The sequence below is a fragment of the Mustelus asterias genome, chromosome 26, assembly GCF_964213995.1.
Source record: "Mustelus asterias chromosome 26, sMusAst1.hap1.1, whole genome shotgun sequence".
Taxonomy (NCBI): Eukaryota; Metazoa; Chordata; class Chondrichthyes; order Carcharhiniformes; family Triakidae; genus Mustelus; species Mustelus asterias.
In genome coordinates this window covers 48,178,478-48,197,747 of record NC_135826.1, presented here as the reverse complement: position 1 = coordinate 48,197,747, position 19,270 = coordinate 48,178,478, and the positions used below count along the sequence as shown (strand labels likewise).

The 19,270-nt window shown below is 45.9% G+C and overlaps 1 protein-coding gene across 3 annotated transcripts in view; it reads right to left on the bottom strand.

Annotated features, from left to right (window-relative positions):
* The window catches only part of LOC144479684 (sphingosine 1-phosphate receptor 3-like), a 408,647-nt gene extending 390,893 nt beyond the window's left edge, over positions 1–17,754 (bottom strand). Inside the window, exons 1-2 of one of the 3 annotated variants that reach the window (XR_013495557.1) lie at positions 17,486–17,748; positions 4,060–6,761 (exon numbers count right to left, since the gene is read on the bottom strand). Coding sequence is in view for 2 of the 3 variants with exons in the window: in XM_078198700.1 (XP_078054826.1) it covers positions 5,460–6,581 (1,122 nt within the window). In the remaining variant the exon portion in view is untranslated. Of the gene's footprint in view, positions 1–625; positions 6,762–17,485 lie in introns of those variants that run through there. The other 2 variants (XM_078198700.1, XM_078198699.1) reach the window with 2 other exon arrangements.
* Positions 17,755–19,270: the final 1,516 nt, after the last annotated feature.

The following is a 19,270-nucleotide window of genomic DNA, read 5'->3' as shown; positions in this document are numbered from 1 at the left end:
TGGTTTTGTGATTGGAAATAAATGAAAAAAAACTGGATCCACCCTCTACCATTACAAATTCCTCTCCAGGAGCAGATGTCCCAAATCCTGGCACTGGAAAGGGAACACAGCCAATTGGGTCCCTGCTCTTGGCTTTGGAGAACTGTGTCATTCCTTCTGATTACACTCTCCCGTGCTCCCCCGATGTTCCTATTTATTACTTCCATTGTACCACAGTGCCAAGGTTAGTTTGCTCCTCCATTCTGCCGCCTCTACACTTTTTCCCCACAAACTGCAAGATCCTCTCCTTTCTGTTTGTCGTCACATTTATGTTCGACACAGCTTAAAGTCAGCATGCTTTCAGGTTGCATTCACCTATCCTCTCCTGGAAGGGTTAACTCGCACCGGGAAATGATTCACCAATTGTCGGCTTCACTCCTGTACATCATAAATGTACGAGGCGACACAGTGATGCAATCACATTGCGATCTTTAGTGGACATGCGCTGCACACATGCATGTGACAATACACACATTCTGACGCTTACATGCACAAACATAAATGTATCTCATTTCAACCAGTCGGCAGTTATCTTGTAACTAGACAAGCAAAGGAAACCTGAGAAGTACATATTCTTTTTGTAGATCATGTTTTATTAATCAAAGTGCTTTTCGTCTCATGTGTTTATTGACACACAGTAATACCTTCACATACAGTACATGGGCAGCCCATTTAATCAGGCCACTTTCACGTTACAGTTTACCAGCTATTCACGATGTAATTTTAATAACACATATACAATTCAAAATGTACATTTGCTGACGAAAGCATTAAAAGTTTATTTCTTCATGGCTCAACTAAAATATATAGTCACAATATTTAATAAATAGCATATAACAATCCAGGATATTTGCCGGATTACATATAAACATTTACATTGGTCTTTGGCAGTTTGTCCAGCGGACCTCTATCTCACAAAACACTGTCATTATGTAACAGCATTCACACCAGAGATCAGCCTGTGACAGGTTCACGTTCTCCAATGGCGATGGGGCGTGATGGTATTTTGCAAGCTCATCTGTCTCCCATGTTGGAGAATCCAAACTGTAGAGAACTGAGGAAAGAGAGGCAGAGGGGTGGAGGTGTTTAAGAGAGAGGTGGACTGAGCAGAAGAGAGTTTGAGAAAGATCTATGTCCGGGAGAGCTGACCAATGTCAAGGAGGTACATTGTGAGGCCGTTTAAAAGGTAATGAGGGAAGTAAACGAGAGAGCGAGGGTGCTCTGGAGGGAAGCACTAAGATGGCCATCAGGGGCCGGTACGGTGGCACAGTGGTTAGCACTGCTGCCTCACAGCACCAGGGCCACAGGTTCAATTCCGCCCTTGGTCACTGTGTGGAGTTTGCACGTTCTCCCCGTGTCTGTGTGGGTTTCCTGCGGGTGCTCCAGTTTCCTCCAACAAAGATGTGCAGGTTAGATGGATTGGTTCATGCTAAATTGCCCCTTAGTGTCCCAAGATGTGTAAACTAGGAGGATTAGTGGAGTAAATATAAATATGGGGTTTGAAGAACGTACAGGGTAAATGGTAGGACTCTGAAGAGTGCAGTTGAACAGAGGGATCTGGGAATACAGGTACAGAATTCCCTAAAAGTGACGTCACAGGTGGATAGGGTAATAAAGTGTGCCTTTGGTACATTGGCCTTTATAAATCGGAGTATCGAGTATAAAAGTTGGAGTGTTATGGTAAGGTTATATAAGGCATTGGTGAGGCCGAATTTGGAGTATTGTGTACAGTTTTGGTCACCTAGTTACAGGAAGGATGTAAATAAGATTGAACGAGTGCAGAGAAGGTTCACAAGGATGTTGCCGGCACTTGAGAAGCTGAGTTACAGAGAGAGATTGAATAGGTTGGGACTTTATTCCCTGGAGCGTAGAAGATTGAGGGGAGATTTGATAGAGGTGTATAAGATTTTGATGGGTATAGAGTGAATGCAAGCAGGCTTTTTCCGCTGAGGCTCGGGGAGAAAAAAACCAGAGGGCATGGGTTAAGGGTGAAAGGAGAAAAGTTTAAAGGGAACATTAGGGGGGGGCTTCTTCACGCAGAGAGTGGTGGGAGTGTGGAATGAGCTGCCGGATAAAGTGGTAAATGCGGGGTCACTTTTAACATTTAAGAAAAACTTGGACGGGTTCATGGATGAGAGGGGTGTGGAGGGATATGGTCCAAGTGCAGGTCAGTGGGACTAGGCATAAAATGGTTCAGCACAGACAAGAAGGGCCAAAAGGCCTGTTTCTGAGCTGTAATTTTCTATGGTTCTATGGTTGCTGGCCTAGGGTAGGGGATGGGCTTGGTTATGACTCTCTGTCGGAGATCCGTTGCAGACTTGATGGGGCAAATATCCTCCTTCTGCTCTGATTCCCGTGGCGGGCGGGACGGTAAAATTCCAACTTGTGTCTCTGTGACTGCCGAGTGAGGAATGGGGTGGCAGATGTCACCAATCGTCCTCTTAAATTTCTCACCTAAACTCTTCAACCTCTGCCTCATCCAATTCTCGCCTGCACTCATCTTTATCGCTAACTGCCCAGTGACTTGCTCAAATCCCACTCTGGTGAGCTATGAGAATAAATTGGAATAAACTTGGTCATTTGCAGGCTAGCAGCAGGGTAGATCTATGAAAAATGCCAGGTTATCATAAGAACGCACTTGGCATTCTACTGTCACTCAGAAACAGGAATCCACCATCCCCACCCACTCTAACCCGTGTACAACTCAAATCCCAACCAGTCGATTTGGGCAGCTAGGGATGGGCAATGAAGACTGGCACGTCAGTGCTCCCCACACCCAAGAGCAAATTCAGGAAATAAATTAGTTGAATTATTTTAACTGAAGCAACTTTGTAAGTTTACTTGAACCTTCCATTAGCCTGCAAAGGAATGTTGCTGAGACATTGGATGAGGTTTAAGACATTAATACGATAACACCATGCATTTATATAGAACCCCTAGTGTAGTAAAATGTTCCACGGTATCTTTCAAAATTGTTATCAGACAGAAATTGGCACTGACTCAAAGTGTCATTAGGACAGGTGCCCTCAAGCTTGGTTAAAGAGGTCGGTTCTCAGCAGCACCTTCAGGAAGGAGACAGACGTTTGGGAAAAGAATTCCAAAACTTGGGACCTGGGCATGACCGCCACTGGTGGACCTAAAGGAAGTTGGAAAGACGCAAGATGCCAGAGCTAAAAGAACACAAAGGTCTCGGAAGGTTGTGGGGCTGCAGGAGGTTACTGAGATAGAGAGATGGGAAGGACATGAAGAGATTTGGAAACAAGGACGGGCGTTTTGTAATTAAACTTTCCTTTCTCCGCCATTTTGAATTGGGAAACAGCGCTGCTAAATACCAAGTAAAAGAATCTTTTACAGATGCATTAAACATTCACTTGGTAAGGTCAGTAGTTATCATCAAAGGGCTGTAAGTAAAATTTATTTATTAGTGTCACAAGTAGGCTTACATTAACAATGCAATTAAGTTACTGCGAAAATCCCGTAGTTGCCACACTCCGGTGCCTGTTCGGGTACACTGAGGGAGAATTTAGCATGGCCAATGCACCTAACCAGCACGTCTTTCAGACTGTGGGAGAAAACTGGAGCACCTGGAGGAAATCCACACAGACACGGGGAGAACATGCAGACTCCGCACAGACAGTGACCCAAGCTGGGGAATTGAACCCAGGTGCCTGATGCTGTGAGGCAGCAATGCTAACCACTGCGCCACCGTGCCGTGAGAAACTCTCTGTTAAGTCTGTGCTAAAGTGGTACACAACATTTAGGGTGCATTCCAATGAAGTACGTTTCATTATCCAGTCAGCTCGAGGTGATTAAGAGAAATCTCATCAAGAGGTTTAATCGTAATTGGCAAACCTAGAGAAATAGGAACTGGAGTCAATCATTTGAGAGCTCGAGTCTACTCTACCACTCAACAAGTTTAAGGCTGATCTACCTCAATTCCAGCTTGAATATCCTTTAATTGCATTAGTATACAAAAGTTTATCAATCTGTTTTGAATATGCTCAATAATTAACCATCTACAGCTCAGTGAGGCAGAAATATTCATAAATCTTTTAGTGAAGAAATGTTTTCTCCTCTCAGTCCTAACTGGTCGACCCCTCATTCTGATTGGTTTTGTAGCTAGACATGGTGGCACAGTGGTTGCACCGCTGCCTCGCAGCGCCAGGGTCCTGGGTTCGATTCCCAGCTCGGGTCACTGTGTGGAGTTTGCATATTCTCCCCTTGTCTGCGTGGGTTTCCTCCGGGTGCTCCAGTTTCCTCCCACAGTCCAAAGATGTACGGGTTAGGTTGATTGCCATTGTGAATTGCCCCATAGTATCAGGGGGATTAGCAGGGTAAATATGTGGGGTTAGGAGGAGGGGATAGGACCTGGGAGGGATTGTGGTCAGTACAGACTCAATGGGCCAAATGGCCTCCTTCTGCACTATAGGGATTCTATGAGATCAGCCTGATGGACCATATTTACCCTTCAGGCAGTGGGTACGGCTCCAATCTGCTATCAGCTCCCTTAAGCAAGCCACTAAACACTGGCAAGGACAAATAATTATATTGGCGCCCATTCCCTTCCTTGCATACCAACCACACTTTACGGCAGGCTTCACTCGATAGCAAACTGAAGCGGGTAATATCGACTGACTGTCTTCCTTCTCTGCACCCACCTCCACCCTTCCCATTGTCACTTCTCCTAATGCGTGGACATGAAATCTAATCATGGCAGTTGTCCTAGACACAAAATCATGAGAGGCATAGATAGGGTAGGTAGGAAGAAACTTTTCCCTCTTAGTAGATGGGTCTAGTTGGACCAAGGAGCGGCACAGGCTTGGAGGGCCGAAGGGCCTGTTTCCTGTGCTGTACTGTTCATTGTTCTTTGTTCCATAACCAAGGGGCATAGATTTAAGGTGAGGGGCAAGAGATTTAGAGTGGATTTGAGGAAAGATTTTTGAACCCAGAAGGTAGTGGGAATCTGGAGCTCACTGCCTGAAAGAGTGGTAAAGATGGGAATCTTCACAACAAGCATTTAGAAGAGGGCTTGAAATGCCATAACATATACAAGGCTACGGACCAAAGGCTGGAAAATGGGATTTGAATAGATAGGAGTTTGATGGCTAGCGCAGTCACAATGGGCCGAAGGGCCTCTTTCTGTTCTGTATGACTCTATGAATCTCTAATAAACTGATAATCGGGCCTCTTGTATATTAAAGGTGTGGTGAACTTTGGGCTGGAGAACCAATAAACTTGCTACAGTAGTTGCGTGCTTATCAAGTGAAAGCAATCAACATTGTTGTGATATTTTGTACAAGATAATGGTACTTCTTTATATATTAAAACTGAAACACTGATAGCAATCATCATTAAGTCACAAGTCTGATACGAATAAAAATGTTTTCCTTTGATAACTCTGTGAAACGCCACAAGCAAGTTCAAGATTTTCCCTTCTCCAGTGAAAAGTCACTTGACTTTACCAGGCAGGCCGAAATGAGCATTGTTGGGGAGTCAACCTCCTCCTTAGGTTTGTTGAAGTTGCTTCCACTGGATTTGCTCCTGCTGTTATCTGCGGTCGGTGATATTGGTAAGCTCCTGGCCACATTGGAGTCCACCAGGCAGCCACAAAGCAACTTCAGAAAAGCCCCTCGCATCTCCCTGCTGGACAAGGTGTAAATGATGGGGTTCAGGGCTGAGTTCAGCACCGCCAGGGCAATGCACCAGTCTGCCTTGTAGAGGCTCTTGCACTGCTTGGGGTTGCAAGCCACGTCAAGCATCAGGAAGATGAAGAGCGGTGACCAGCAGGCGATGAAGACACCCAGGACGATCATGACCGTGCGCAGGAGAGCCATGGCCCTCTCCGATTGGCTGCCTTTGGCATTCCGCCGTGCCTTCATCTTGCGGCTGCTGGTGCTGACAAGCCGGTAGATGCGGACATACAGGATCACCACGGAGAACAAGATGACGGTCAAGATGATGACGCAGAAGGCGACGTAGCTCTTGGCGAAGAGCGGTAGCATGGTGGAACACGACGTGAGTTGGTCAATGCAGCTCCATCCGATCTGAGGTAAGGTTCCCAGGAGAATGGAGACTATCCAGCAGGCAGCCAACAGCAGGAAGAGCCTGTACTGTTTCTTGGAGTCATACGGTCTCATTTTCACCATGGTCATGTGCCTTTCAATGGCAATAGCCAATAAGCTGAAGGTTGATGCGCACAAAGCAACAAACATACTGCCCTCTCTAATGAACCACTCGGTTGGCGTTAAGGTCCAAGTACGGGAACCGGACATAAGGATGTTAAATACATAGGCCACCCCGGCTAAGAGATCGGAAAGGGCAAGATTGCCAATTAAGTAGTACATCCGCGTGTGAAACTTCTTGTTTTTCCAAATGGCCACAAGCACCATCACATTCTCAATAACTATCAATATACAAGCCAGCAGGAGTATTACAACCTTGGCGCTGTTTGGAACACCCTCGGCCCTGTTTTGTAACCGTCCCGTGTAGTTATAATGCTTGATGATGATCTCATTCTCCGGATACCCACTGGACAGAGCCATTCCTACCACTGTGTTGGAGACGATGTCCCAAAGACACTTCCTTGTGTCTACTCTGTGTACTGAATCATTCCAAACTGCAGAGGGCGCTGTCAACACATGTGGTCCAGTTGCGCTGTCACTGTCTGCCCATCATGGACTGGGAAATCAAAGCAGAGTTCCAATGGCCGCCTTCGATTCGACCTGCGGGAGAACATTTACAACGGTGTTTAGACAAAGTTAGATTTCTGCAATGCCACGAGTTCAATATTTCAGGGATCAGGGATAAAAGGTGAAATGGGCTGCTGGGAACGCAGTTTGAAATGTACTGAATGAGAGGAAATGCATTTCCCAACATCTGACTCCCACAGGGACAAAGCGTTGGCCAACTCCAGACTCACACTCAGGGAGCAAACAGTGGTCGGCGCTGGACTCCCGCAGAAGCTAAACCCCACCCAATCCAAGTTCAGCATTGCCACCTCTGGTGGGTCAGATTCCTGGCGGTTTCAGCACATGATCCCCTCCCCTACCCCCAACAGCAACTCCTACCCCCCCCCCCTTCCCCCAATACACAACCCCAGGCCCATCCACATTCCCAGGCCCCCCCCCCACAACTCTTACCCCCCACAGCCCTCTCACAACCCCAGCACCCCCACCACATCCCCAGCCGCAGCCCCCCCCCCCCCCCCGCAACAATACAGCAATTTTCCTCCATCTCCAAAGGTTAATAAATGAAAATGAGTTCTCAAGGCAAATAAAATGAAAATAATTGTTTTATTGCTTCCCCGAATCTCGCCACAAATGTTCAAGTTCATCGTTAACTTGTGAAGATAATCCATTAGGGTTTTCGAACCTGCCTAGCACTCAGTCCCTATGCCCACTGCCAACAAATTGCTTGTTCAGTGGAGAATTAGCAATCAGATATACACAACTGTGCCAGATTCTCAATCGCTTTAACTTCAAATCCAAGCAACCTATAATATCCCAGGTGCAATGACTTGAGAAAGTAGCTCAGTAATGTACAAATCCACGGAAAACATTAAATGGATACAAAGCGCACAAGAACTTGCAGTTATGTAGTGCCTGTTAAACTTTAGGGTGGTCTAATTTCTAGCCTGTAAGTACTTTTAATGTATAGGAGGTGCAGGAACCAAATTGCACACAGCAAGCGCCCACAAATAGCAATGTGATAATTACCAGTCAATCCATTTCTAGGTGATGGTTGAGGGATAATTATTGGCTAGAACTCTGGCGAGAGCTCCCTTGCGATCCTTCAAAACAGTGCCACAGGATCTTTTATGTCCACCCAACAGGGCACAAGGAGGCCTCGGTTTAACATCTCAGCCAAAGGACATGAACTAATCCAAAGCAGGGCCTTTCAGGCTCCCCGGGCTGGTGGGGCGGCACGGTGGCACAGCGGTTAACACTGCTGCCTCACAGCGCCAGGGACCCGGGTTCAATTGCGGCCTCGGGTCACTCTCTGTGTGGAGTCTGCACGCTTTCTCCAGGTGAGTTTCCTCCGGATGCTCCGGTTTCCTCCCACAATCTGAAAGACGTGCGGGTTAAGTTGTTTGGCCTAGCTAAGTTGTCCTTTAGTGTCAGGAAGATTAGCAGGGTGAATACATGAGGTTAACAAGGGACAGGGCCTGGGTGGACTTGTGGTCGGTACAGACTTGATGGGCCAAATGCACTGTAATGTAAGGATTCTACGTAATAAACTGAGACAAGTACCGCAGTTTTAGTTTATTATTAGTGTCACAAGTAGGCTTACATTAACATCGCAATGAAGTTACTGTGAAAACCCCTAGTCGCCACACTCCGGCACCTGTTCGGGTACACGGAGGGAGAATTTAGCATGGCCAATACACCTAACCAGCACACCAGGGAACAAGAACTGAAGGGTCAGCTCTGTGCAATGGACATCATTTCAGTCCCGCATCTGGCATCCCCCGTATACAAATTTGAAACAGCGTTGCTGGTAATGTGGAGCAGCTCCTGTCTGGGAAAGAAGAAAGGCGGTTTTGCCTTGCAGGAATAGATCGCTTGTCAGAAACGAGCTCTGGCGAAAGGGCTCCAGTTACCCTTTACGGAGGTTAACAGGCCTGAGCTGCTGGGTATTTTCCACATCCTCTGATTTTATATCGGGTTTGTTTTTGTCTCGGCTGATGTTCGACAGCTGTTCTGCAACACTGATAATTTCCCAAATTATACCCTTTGACAAGTCAAGATAGGCGCTTTGGCAAACAAATTATAGCACTTAAGGTAGGCATTAAATAATGCTCTCGGCAAGTTAATCTTCAGTAAATATGATAACATCGCTTCCAGGTACAATTAAGCAATCCTTTAAAATTCTAAAATACTGAAAGGAGTTAATCGGTCTTCTTTGCTGCGTACCTCATGTCAGTCGAAAGCAATGTGTCTTTGACGAGTGTAAATGGCATAATCTGGCTCAGACATGGCCCCTGAATCGCCGTAGCCATATGAAATGTTGAACAGGCTTTTACAGAGCAACCCAGTGATCATAGAACCATAGAAACCCTACAGTGCAGAAACAGGCCATTCGGCCCATCGAGCCTGCATCGACCACAATCCCACCCAGGTCTTATCCCCTTAACTCCACATATTCACCCTGCTAGTCCCCCGACACTAAAGGCCAATCCCCCAACCCGCACATCTTTGGAGTGTGGGAGAAAATTGGAGCACCCAGAGGAAATGTGCAAACTCCACCCAGTCACCCGAGGCTGGGATCAAACCTGGGTCCCTGGCGTTTTGAGGCCCCTCATCCTCCGTCTTTCCAGGGAGAACATCCCCAGTTTACCCAATCTCTCCTCATAGCTAAGACCCTCCATACCAGGCAACATCCTAGTAAACCTCCACGTCCTTCTAACCACTGTGCCACCATGCCATCGTAAAGTTTCAACTTTTAAAGGTTATTTATTAGTGTCACAAGTAAGCTTACATTAACACTGCAATGAAGTTAGTGCAAAAATCCCCTAGTCGCCACACTCCGGCACCTGTTTGGGTACACTGAGGGAGAATTTAGCATGGCCAATGTACCTATCCAGCACCTCTTTCAGACTGTGGGAGGAAACCCACACAGGCACAGGGAGAACGTGCAAACTCCACACAGTGACCCGAGGCCAGAATTGAACCCGGGTCCCTGGCGCTTTGAGGCAGCAGTGCTAACCACTGTGCCACCGTGCCATCATAATGATGGAACAGAAATAAAATCTGGAAAAATTGCCGTGAGTGCTGAGAAATTCTGGCAGAATCCGTGGAGAGAGAGACACAGAGTTAACATTTCAAGCCCGTGCACTCGAAACATTAACTCTGTTTCTCTCTCCACAGATACTGCCAGGCCCGATGAGTCTTTCCAGCATTTTCTGTTTTTAGCTCAGATTTCCAGCATCTGCAGTATTTTGCTTTTGAACAGAAGATGCAGCCAGAGGATGTGTGAATGGCAGCATTCTGAACACTGGCCGTTCCCTCCGAAAAGCAATGGAAATTGTGAGAAATGAGAGAAGAAAATATTATTTAAATCCTCCCGCCGCCCCTCCAGCCGATCGCAGATTTTCCCTTTTGTTCTTCTTCTCACCTTCCCTCCCTCCCTCCCACCCCCCTTTTCGCTAACTCATAATCTATTACATTTCTAACTTGACCCAGTTCTGATGAAAGGTCACTGACCTGGTGTTAACTCTGTTTCGCTCGGCACAGATACCGAGTATTTGCAGCATTTCTGTTTTTATTTCAAATTTCTGGCACCTGCAGTATTTTGCTTTCATGTCACTGAGGATTTACCAGAATCGCTCGGTGTTAATTTGAACAAGAGAAAAACAGAGCTGCACACAGACACACGCACACACACACACACTCTCACACGTCCACACAGTTTCACACACATGCGCACACACATGCGCACACACATGCACTCAAATAAACACGCATGCACACACACTCACACACATACACACATCTGCACACGCGCACGCGTACGCACACACACAAACGCATACACGCACGTGCACAGTCTCATACACATGCACGCACACGTGCACACACACATACACACATACACGTGCACACTCACACACATGCACACACACACACACTCATGCACACAACACGCATACACACACATGCGCGCACACACGTGCACTCATACATGTACGCACACACTCTCACACACATGCACACGCACATACACACATGCACACATCTGCACATGCACACGCGCATGCACACACACACAAACGCACACACACACACACACACACATGCTCGTGCACACACACAGAAATCTGTTAAGTGACCCCAAGCTGATACTGATCTCAAACTGCGACCTGTGGTTGGTCCCCAGTAAACCATTCTTGATTTTTACAGTTCATTGTTTACTGAAATCAAAGTTTGATACACACGTACATACCACATATATACATTTAATAATGAATGCATAATGCAATTATTATATTAGGGGTGTGATTTGCTAGTGCTATTGGAGAGGGTTTAAATTAACTTGGCAAAAGTGTGGGAATCAGGACATAATACTAAACATAAACACTAGAAGCAGGAGGAGGCCATTCAGCTCTTCGAGCCTGCTTCACTATTCATTATGATCATGGTTGACCATCGAATTCAATATCCTGATCCCTCCATATCCCTTGATCCCTTTAGTCCCGAGAGCAACATCTAATTTCTTCTTGAAACTACACAACATTTTGGCCTCAACTATTTTCTGTGGTAGTGAATTCCACACATTCACCACTCTCTGGGTGCAGAAATTTCTCCTCACCTCAGTCCTAAAAGGTTTATCCCTTATCCTCAAACTATCACCCCTAGTTCTGGACTCCCCCACCATCGGGAACATTCTTTCTGAATCCACCCTGTCTAACACTGTTAAAATTTTATAAGTTTCTATGAGATCCCCTCTCTCTTCTAAACTCCAATGAATATAATGCCAACTGATGTGACCTCTTCTCATATAACAGACCTGCCATCCCAGAAATCAGCTTGGTAAACCTTTGGAATATCAAGACACACAGAATACTGGGTGTGACCAGATAGCAACAGAGGAGCAAGTACTAAGTTATTAGGTGGGTTCAGAGTAAGGGGGCAAGTAATAAAATCAAAATTAAGGTCACTGTGCATGTGTGAGTGTGCATGCGGAGTGTGGCAAATAAAATTAGTGAGTTACAGGTGCAGATATCCAGTTGATATCGTGGCTGCAATGGAAACCTTGCTCAAAAAAGTGTAGGACAGGGTATTAAATATTCCTGGACAAAAGGAGTTCTGGAAAAAGAGGAGGAAGGAAAGGGGAAGGAGCGACAGATTGATTAAGAATAGCGTTGGAGTGCTGGAGGGAAAGGATATCCCATCAGGGTCAGTGACAGAATGTATTTGGCTAGAACTAGGAATACAAAATATCATCGAATCCCTACTGTGCAGAAAGAGCCATTCGGCCCATCAAGTCTACACCAACTCTCTGACAATTACATTATTCAGTGCAGTCAAAGACTAGTGCGAAGGACACAGAGGACCAATTTTACAAGGAAATTACTGACGAGACTTACAGATTAATTATAATGCTGGATTTGAATTGGACAAATATAGACTGGAATAGTAGTACTGTAAAGCGCACAGAGGGACTGGAATAGTAGTACTGTAAAGCGCACAGAGGGACTGGAATAGTAGTACTGTAAAGCGCACAGAGGGACAAGAGTTGGTGGAAAGTACTCGGGAGAGTTTTCTATAGCTGTATGTTTTCAAACCAATGTGAAAGGAAGCATTAGCAGACCTGGTTCCTGGGAATGAGGTAGGCCAGGTGTCAGCACAGGAAAATTTAGGGAAGAGTGATCATTGTATTATAAGGTTTTGTTTGGCCATGAAAATAGACGAGGAATGATCCAGAGTAAGAATAAGTAACTGGCGGAAAGCCAACTTCAATGGGGGAAGAATCACCCAAATAAATTGAGTTGAAAAAACTATAATTGAACAATGGGGCTGCTTTTAACAGAAGATATATTCCCGTAAAGGGAAAAAATAGGGCAAATAAATGCAGGGAATCATAGAATCCTATAGTTCAGAAAGCGGCCATTCAGCCCATCGAGTCTCCACAATCCCACCCAGGCCCTATCCCCACGATCCCATGCATTTACCCTAGCTAGTCCCCCTGACACTCAGGGGCAAATTAGCATGGCCAATCCACCTAACCCGTACATCTTTGGACTGTGGGAGGAAACCGGAGCACCCGGAGGAAACCCACGCAGACACGGGGAGAATGTACAAACTCCACACAGACAGTGACCCAAGCCGGGAATCAAACTTGGGTCCCTGGCCTCTGTGAGGCAGCAGTGCTAACCACTGTGCCTCTGTGCCACCCCTTAGATGTCAGAAGAGATAGCAGTTGAGATGAAGAAATAGGGTTCGGTTATCAGGTGAAGAGTACACTTGACTATGCTGAATATAGAGGTTCAGAGGAGAATTGAAAAAAACAAATAAGTGAGTTAAAGAGAGAGTGTGAAAGGAGGCTGCAGTCAACATAAAAGGGAATCCCAAAGTCTTCCATTGGCATCGAAGTAAAAGGAGGACTGGGCTGAGTAGGGACCAAAAAGGGGATTTATGAATGGAGGCAGGGGGCATGGCTGAGGTGCTAAATAAATACTTTGTATCCGTTTTTACTGAGGAAGAAGATGTTACACAATTTATGGTGAAAGAGGAGGTCGTCTAGACAGTTCAAGGGTTTACAATTGATAAAGAGGCACTGAAAAAGCTGTCTGTACTCCAAGTTGATAAGAATCATAGAATCCTTACAATGCAGAAGGAGGTCATTCAGCTCATCAAGGCTGCACTGATTCGCTTACCAAGACTCTAACCCAAGCATTCTCCTCCATCTTGTCTCCAGTCACCACGGCTAATCCCTCTAAACTACACATCTTCAGACACTAAAGGGCAATTTAGCACGGCCAATCCACCTAACCTGTACACCTTTTGGACTGTGGGAAGGAAACCGGAGCACCCGAAGGAAACCCACACAGGCATGGAGAGAACATGCAGACTCCACACAGACAGTTACCCAAGGCTGGAATTGAACCCGGGTTCCCTGGCGCTGTGAGGCAGCAGTGCGAACCCACTGTGCCACCGTGCCGCCAAGAACCCAGGCCCGGATTAAATGCATCCAAGGATGGAAACTGAGGGAAGTGAGAGTGAAAGTTGCATAGGGACTGGCCATCATTTTGCAGCCTCCCTTAGACTCAGGCATGGGTTCAGAGAACTGGATTGTTCAGAAAAGGATGTAAAGATAAGCCCAGCAACTGCAAACCAGTCAATTTATCCTCATTGATTGGGAAGCTTCTAGAAATGATAATTTGGGGCAAAAATGAATAGTCACTTGGGTAAATGCAGGTAAATTGATGAAAGCCACATGGATTTATTAAGGGCAAATCGCGTTTAACTAACATGCTTAGGTTTCTTTGATGAGATAACAGAGGGGATTGATGAAGGGAAGACTGTGTCGTGCACTTGGACTTCCAAAAAGCATTTGATGAAGTGCTGCTCAACAGGCTTGCAAGCAAAGTTAGAGGTCATGGAATAAAAGGGACAGTGACAGTGAATATCAAATTGGCTGATGGATAGGAAGCAGAGATTGGAGGCTAATGGTTTTTTCTGACTGGAAGAAGGGTTATAGGAGATGTTCCCTGGGGATCAGTGTTACATCCCCTGCTCTTCCTGCTATACAGACCTCAATCCTGGTGTACTGGGCACAATTCCAAAATTTGTGACGATATGAAACTTGGAAGCGTTGTGAACCATGAGAAGGCTGATGTAGAGCTTTGAAAGGACATAGACAGGTTAGCAGGATGCACAGACAACTGGCAAATGCAATTTAATGCAGAGAAATGTGAAGTGATTCATTCTGGTCGAAAGAACATGGGCACAATACACAATAAAGGGTGCAGTTCCAAAGAGGGTGCAGGAGCAGAGAGACCCTGGAAGCCTATGAGAATCAATCATTGAAGGCGGCAGGACAAGCTGAGAGAGCTATTAATAAAGCATACAACATCTCGGGATTTATCAATAGGTAAATGGACTACAAAACTTGTATAAAACACTGGTTTGGCCTCAACTGGAGTATTATGCCCAGTTCTGGGCTCTTTAGGAAGGATTATAGAGGATGCAGAAAAGGTTAATGGGAATAGTTCCAGGGATAAGGGATATCAGTTATTCAGATGGAGTGAAGAAGTTGGGATTGTTTCCCTTGAAGAGAAATTCAAGAGGAAATTTCATAGAAGTATTCAAAATCACGAGGGGATCTGTACAGGGTAGAAAGGGTGAAACTGCTCCCATTAGTGGAATGATTGAGAGCTAGCGTGCACAGATTTAAGGTAATTCTCAAAAGAAGCAGTGGTATCAGGAGGGAAAACGTCCACGATTGGGATCTAGAAGGCGCTGTCTGAAAGTGCGGTGGAGGCAGATGCAATCGAGGGAATTGGATTGCTGTCTGGAAAGGAAGAATGTTCAGGGTTGCGGGGGAGATCACAGGGGCATTGAACTAAGTGAGTTGCTCCTTCAGAGGGCCAGAATAAGCATGATGGGCCAAATGGCTTCCTTCTGTGCTGGAGCCATTCTATATTACAATTGATGTTTTTCCATTGCCTACATTACAGCAGTGACTACTTCAGAGATACTTCAGAGTCAGAGTAGATTCAGAAAGAATGTTCCTAATGGCGGGGGAGTCCAGAACGAGGGTCATAGTTTGAAGATAAGGGGTAAACCTTTTAGGACTGAGGTGAGGAGAATATTCTTCACTCAGAGAGTGGTGAATCTGTGAAATTCACCACCACAGAAAATAGTTGAGGCCAAAACGTTATGTGATTTCAAGAAGAAATTAGATATAGCTTTTGGGACACTTTTCTTAGAATCATGGAATCCCGACAGTGCAGAAAGAGGCCATTCAGCCCATCGAGTCTGCACCGACCACAATCCCACACAGGTCCTATTTTTGTAACCCCAAGTATTTACCCTGAAAACCCCCCTGACACTAAGGATCAATTTAGCATGGCCAATCAACCTAACCTGCACATCTTTGGAGTGTGGGAGGAAACCGGAGCACCCGGAGGAAACCCAGGCAGACATGGGGAGAATGTGCAAACTCCACACAGACAGTGACCTGAGGCTGGAATTGAACTCGGGTCCCTGGCGCTGTGATGCAGCAGTGCTAACCACTGTGCCACCGTGCTGCCCATTTTGAAGGTACTAAGTCTGTCAAAGGCGCAATATAAATGCACCTTCCAGCTGTTCTGTGTAGTCGGAAGGGAAGATCCAAGCATAACAAAACCACTAAAGTCCTTTTTTTAGTTGTCACTTTCATCTGATTCTGACTCCTGTGAATCGATTGAATTCTCCCTCTACTTCTCAGTCTGAAATGGGAGCTTCCAGAGACCAGACTCAACCACTACAATGTGGTCAGAAGTTTCAGTGGGAATTGCCATCACATTGTGGGAAGAGTGTGGTAGAACCAAGGGAGAATTTATACAGAAAATAAACTCCAATTAAGGTAAGGAAATTAACAAACCCCAATTACAAAAGGAACAATCCGCGGATTTCTCCAGCATGACTAACATACTCTGCTGTTCAATTCTAAATGAGCCGGCGAACCCACAATGTGATTTATTGAGCATAAAGTCAAGGCACCACAAAATGAAACAATCACAGGAATTCAACTTGCTCGCCAGTTGAAGGTGGACTTTGCCGCTTGTGCCCCTTTGAGGGCTGCTAATCACCACTCAGAGATAGACAGAAACAGAGAAACATACACAGGGACAGAGATGTACATAGTAATAGACAGAAAGAGAGACACACAGTGAAAGATAGACAGAAACAGAGATGTACACAGGAATGGACACACACACACATACACACAGTGTGAGATAGACAGAAACAGAGAGAAACACACGGGGACAGAGATGTCCCCCCCCCCCCCCCCCCCACCACCCCACCAGCCCCTCCAGCAAGCTGGGCTGCAAACCAGATCCTGACTATAAGTGGGAGCTGGACCCTGTCAGTCCCAAGTCTCCCACTCTGGTTTCCCTCTCTGGATGCTGTTATTCAGGAGACACCCTCTGCCTCTCTCCTCGCTTTCTCGGTCACAGTTCTGCTCTCTCTCTCCTTCCCATAGCTACTTCACGCTCTTCTCTTTCAAGATTTCTTTGTGTGTGTCTGTTTCTGTCTCTCGCTGTGTGTGTGTTTCTCTCTCTGTCTGTACACATCTCTGTCCCTGTGTGTTTCTCTTCTCTGTTTCTGTCTATCTCGCTGTGTGTGTGTCTCTCTCTCTATCCATTACTATGTACATCTCTGTCCCTGTGTGTTTCTCTCTCTGTTCCTGTCTATCTCGCTGTGTGTGTCCATTCCTGTGTATATCTCTGTTTCTGTCTATCTCTCACTGTGTGTCTCTCTCTTTCTGTCCATTACTATGTACATCTCTGTCCCTGTGTGTGTTTCTCTGTTTCTGTCTATCTCACACTGTGTATGTGTGTGTGTGTCCATTCCTGTGTACATCCCTGTTTCTGTCTATCTCTCGCTGTGTGTGTGTGTGTGTGTGTGTCTCTCTGTCTGCCCATTGCGATATACATCTGTGTCCCTGTGTGAGGTTCTCTGCTTCTATCTCTCACTGTGTACATCTTTGTCCGTGTGTGTGTGTTTCTCTCTGTTCCTGCCTCTCACACAGTGTCTCCTTCTTTATCTATAATATTAATCCTTACACAGACAAGAATTATTCTGCCAGGTGAATATATTAAACGATTAACAGTGCATGCAGATGCGGCTTGAGTTTTGTACAGTTTCCATAATTCTGACACCTCGCCAGCATCCCATTTGTTTACCGGTCAGTAAAATGTAAATTAAATCCATTACAACAAACTTATAGCGCGACTCACCATAAGTTCCCAGAAACAATTCACACACCTTCAATCCTTCCAGAGGCGGCAGGCAGGTCTTTCCAAGTATGTTCCTGGACGGTTCAGAGTGCAGACACAAACACACACAAACACTTTCAGACAGTTTGGAGCCAGCAGCCTTTGATACTGATGTCCCAGTAAGGCGAAGTTGTGAACTCTCAGTGCTGGAGCTGGCTGTGTTATGGACCCGGTTTAACCTCAACTTGATCTGACTCTGAGCCGCAACTGGACTGCAATGGGGATTTTTTTTTAGGCAAAAAGAATGCAACGCCAGCCTCTCTTATTGTGTCTGAAGGAGGCGGGTCTTTAAGATCTTATCAATCCCAGTGAGAGAGAAAAACAGCTCTACTCACCAAGCCACTGCCCAATCATCGCCAGTCAGCCGTTGACAAGAGAAGTGACTTTCTCCCTTTGGAATATTTAGCACGCATCATTATTCGAGCTTCCCCCTGTTAAAAATACTGAGACCACGGCACTGTCAGCTGTGGCTCTCACCTTTGAGTCAGCATGTCCCAGGTTATGATTGGATTTGATTTATTATTGTCACATGTATTAGCATACAGTGAAAAGTATTGTTTTTTTGTGCGCTATACAGACAAAGCATGCCATTCATAGAGAAGGAAACATAGAAACATAGAAGATAGGAGCAGGAGGAGGCCATTTGGCCCTTCGAGCCTGCTCCGCCATTCATTACGATCATGGCTGATCATCCAACTCAATAGCCTAATCCTGCTTTCTCCCCATAACCTTTGATCTCATTTGCCCCAAGTGCGATATCCAGCCGCCTCTTGAATACAAACAAAACATACCGTTCATAGAGAAGGAAAAGAGAGAGTGCAGAATGTAGTGTTACAATCATAGGTAGGGTGTAGAGAAAGATCAACTTAATGTGAGGTAGGTCCATTCAAAAGTCTGATGGCAGCAGGGAAGAACCTGTTTTGGAGTCGGTTGGTACGTGACCTCAGACTTTTGTATCTTTTTCCCAATGGAAAAAGGTGGAAGAGAGAATGTCCAGGTTGCGTAGGGTCCTTAAGTATGCTGGCTGCTTTACCGAGGCAGCGGGAAGTATAGACAGAGTCAATGGCTGGGAGGCTGGTTTGTGCGATGGATAGGGCTACATTCACGACTTTTTGTAGCTGCTTGCGGTCTTGGGCAGAGCAGGAGCCATACCAAGCTGTGGTACAATCAGAAAGATGCTTTCTATGGTGCATCTGTAAAAGTTGGTGAGAGTCGTAGCTGACATGCCAAATTTCCTTAGTCTCTTGAGAAAGTAGAGGCGTTGGTGGACATTCTTAATTATAGTGTCGGCATGGTGGGGGGTGGGGGAGGGGGGCAGGACAGGTTGTTGGTGATCTGGACACCTAAAACCTGGGAATGCAGGATTTCCAGGGCAATGTGTTACAAATGGGCTTAAGGAAGAGGTGTACAAAATTCTGACAGGTTTAGATAAGTCAAGAAAGGAAAAGTGTTTCCATTAGCTTCTGACATAAGGACTATGGAACACGGAATTAAGGATTTGGGTAGCCTATGGGCTGAAGGGCCTCTTCTGTACTGTGTGACTCTATGGCAAGAGATGCAGGGGAGGTACATGAAGAAGACTGTGTTTATTCAGCCAGTGATAATGACTTGGAGCTTGCTGCCTGCAAGGGAGGTGGAAGTAGAGACGGTGAATGATTTAATGAAGGAAATTAGATGAACACTACACGGAAATAAACTTGCAGGGCTGCAGAGATAGAGCAGGAGAATGGGACTAATTGGATTGCT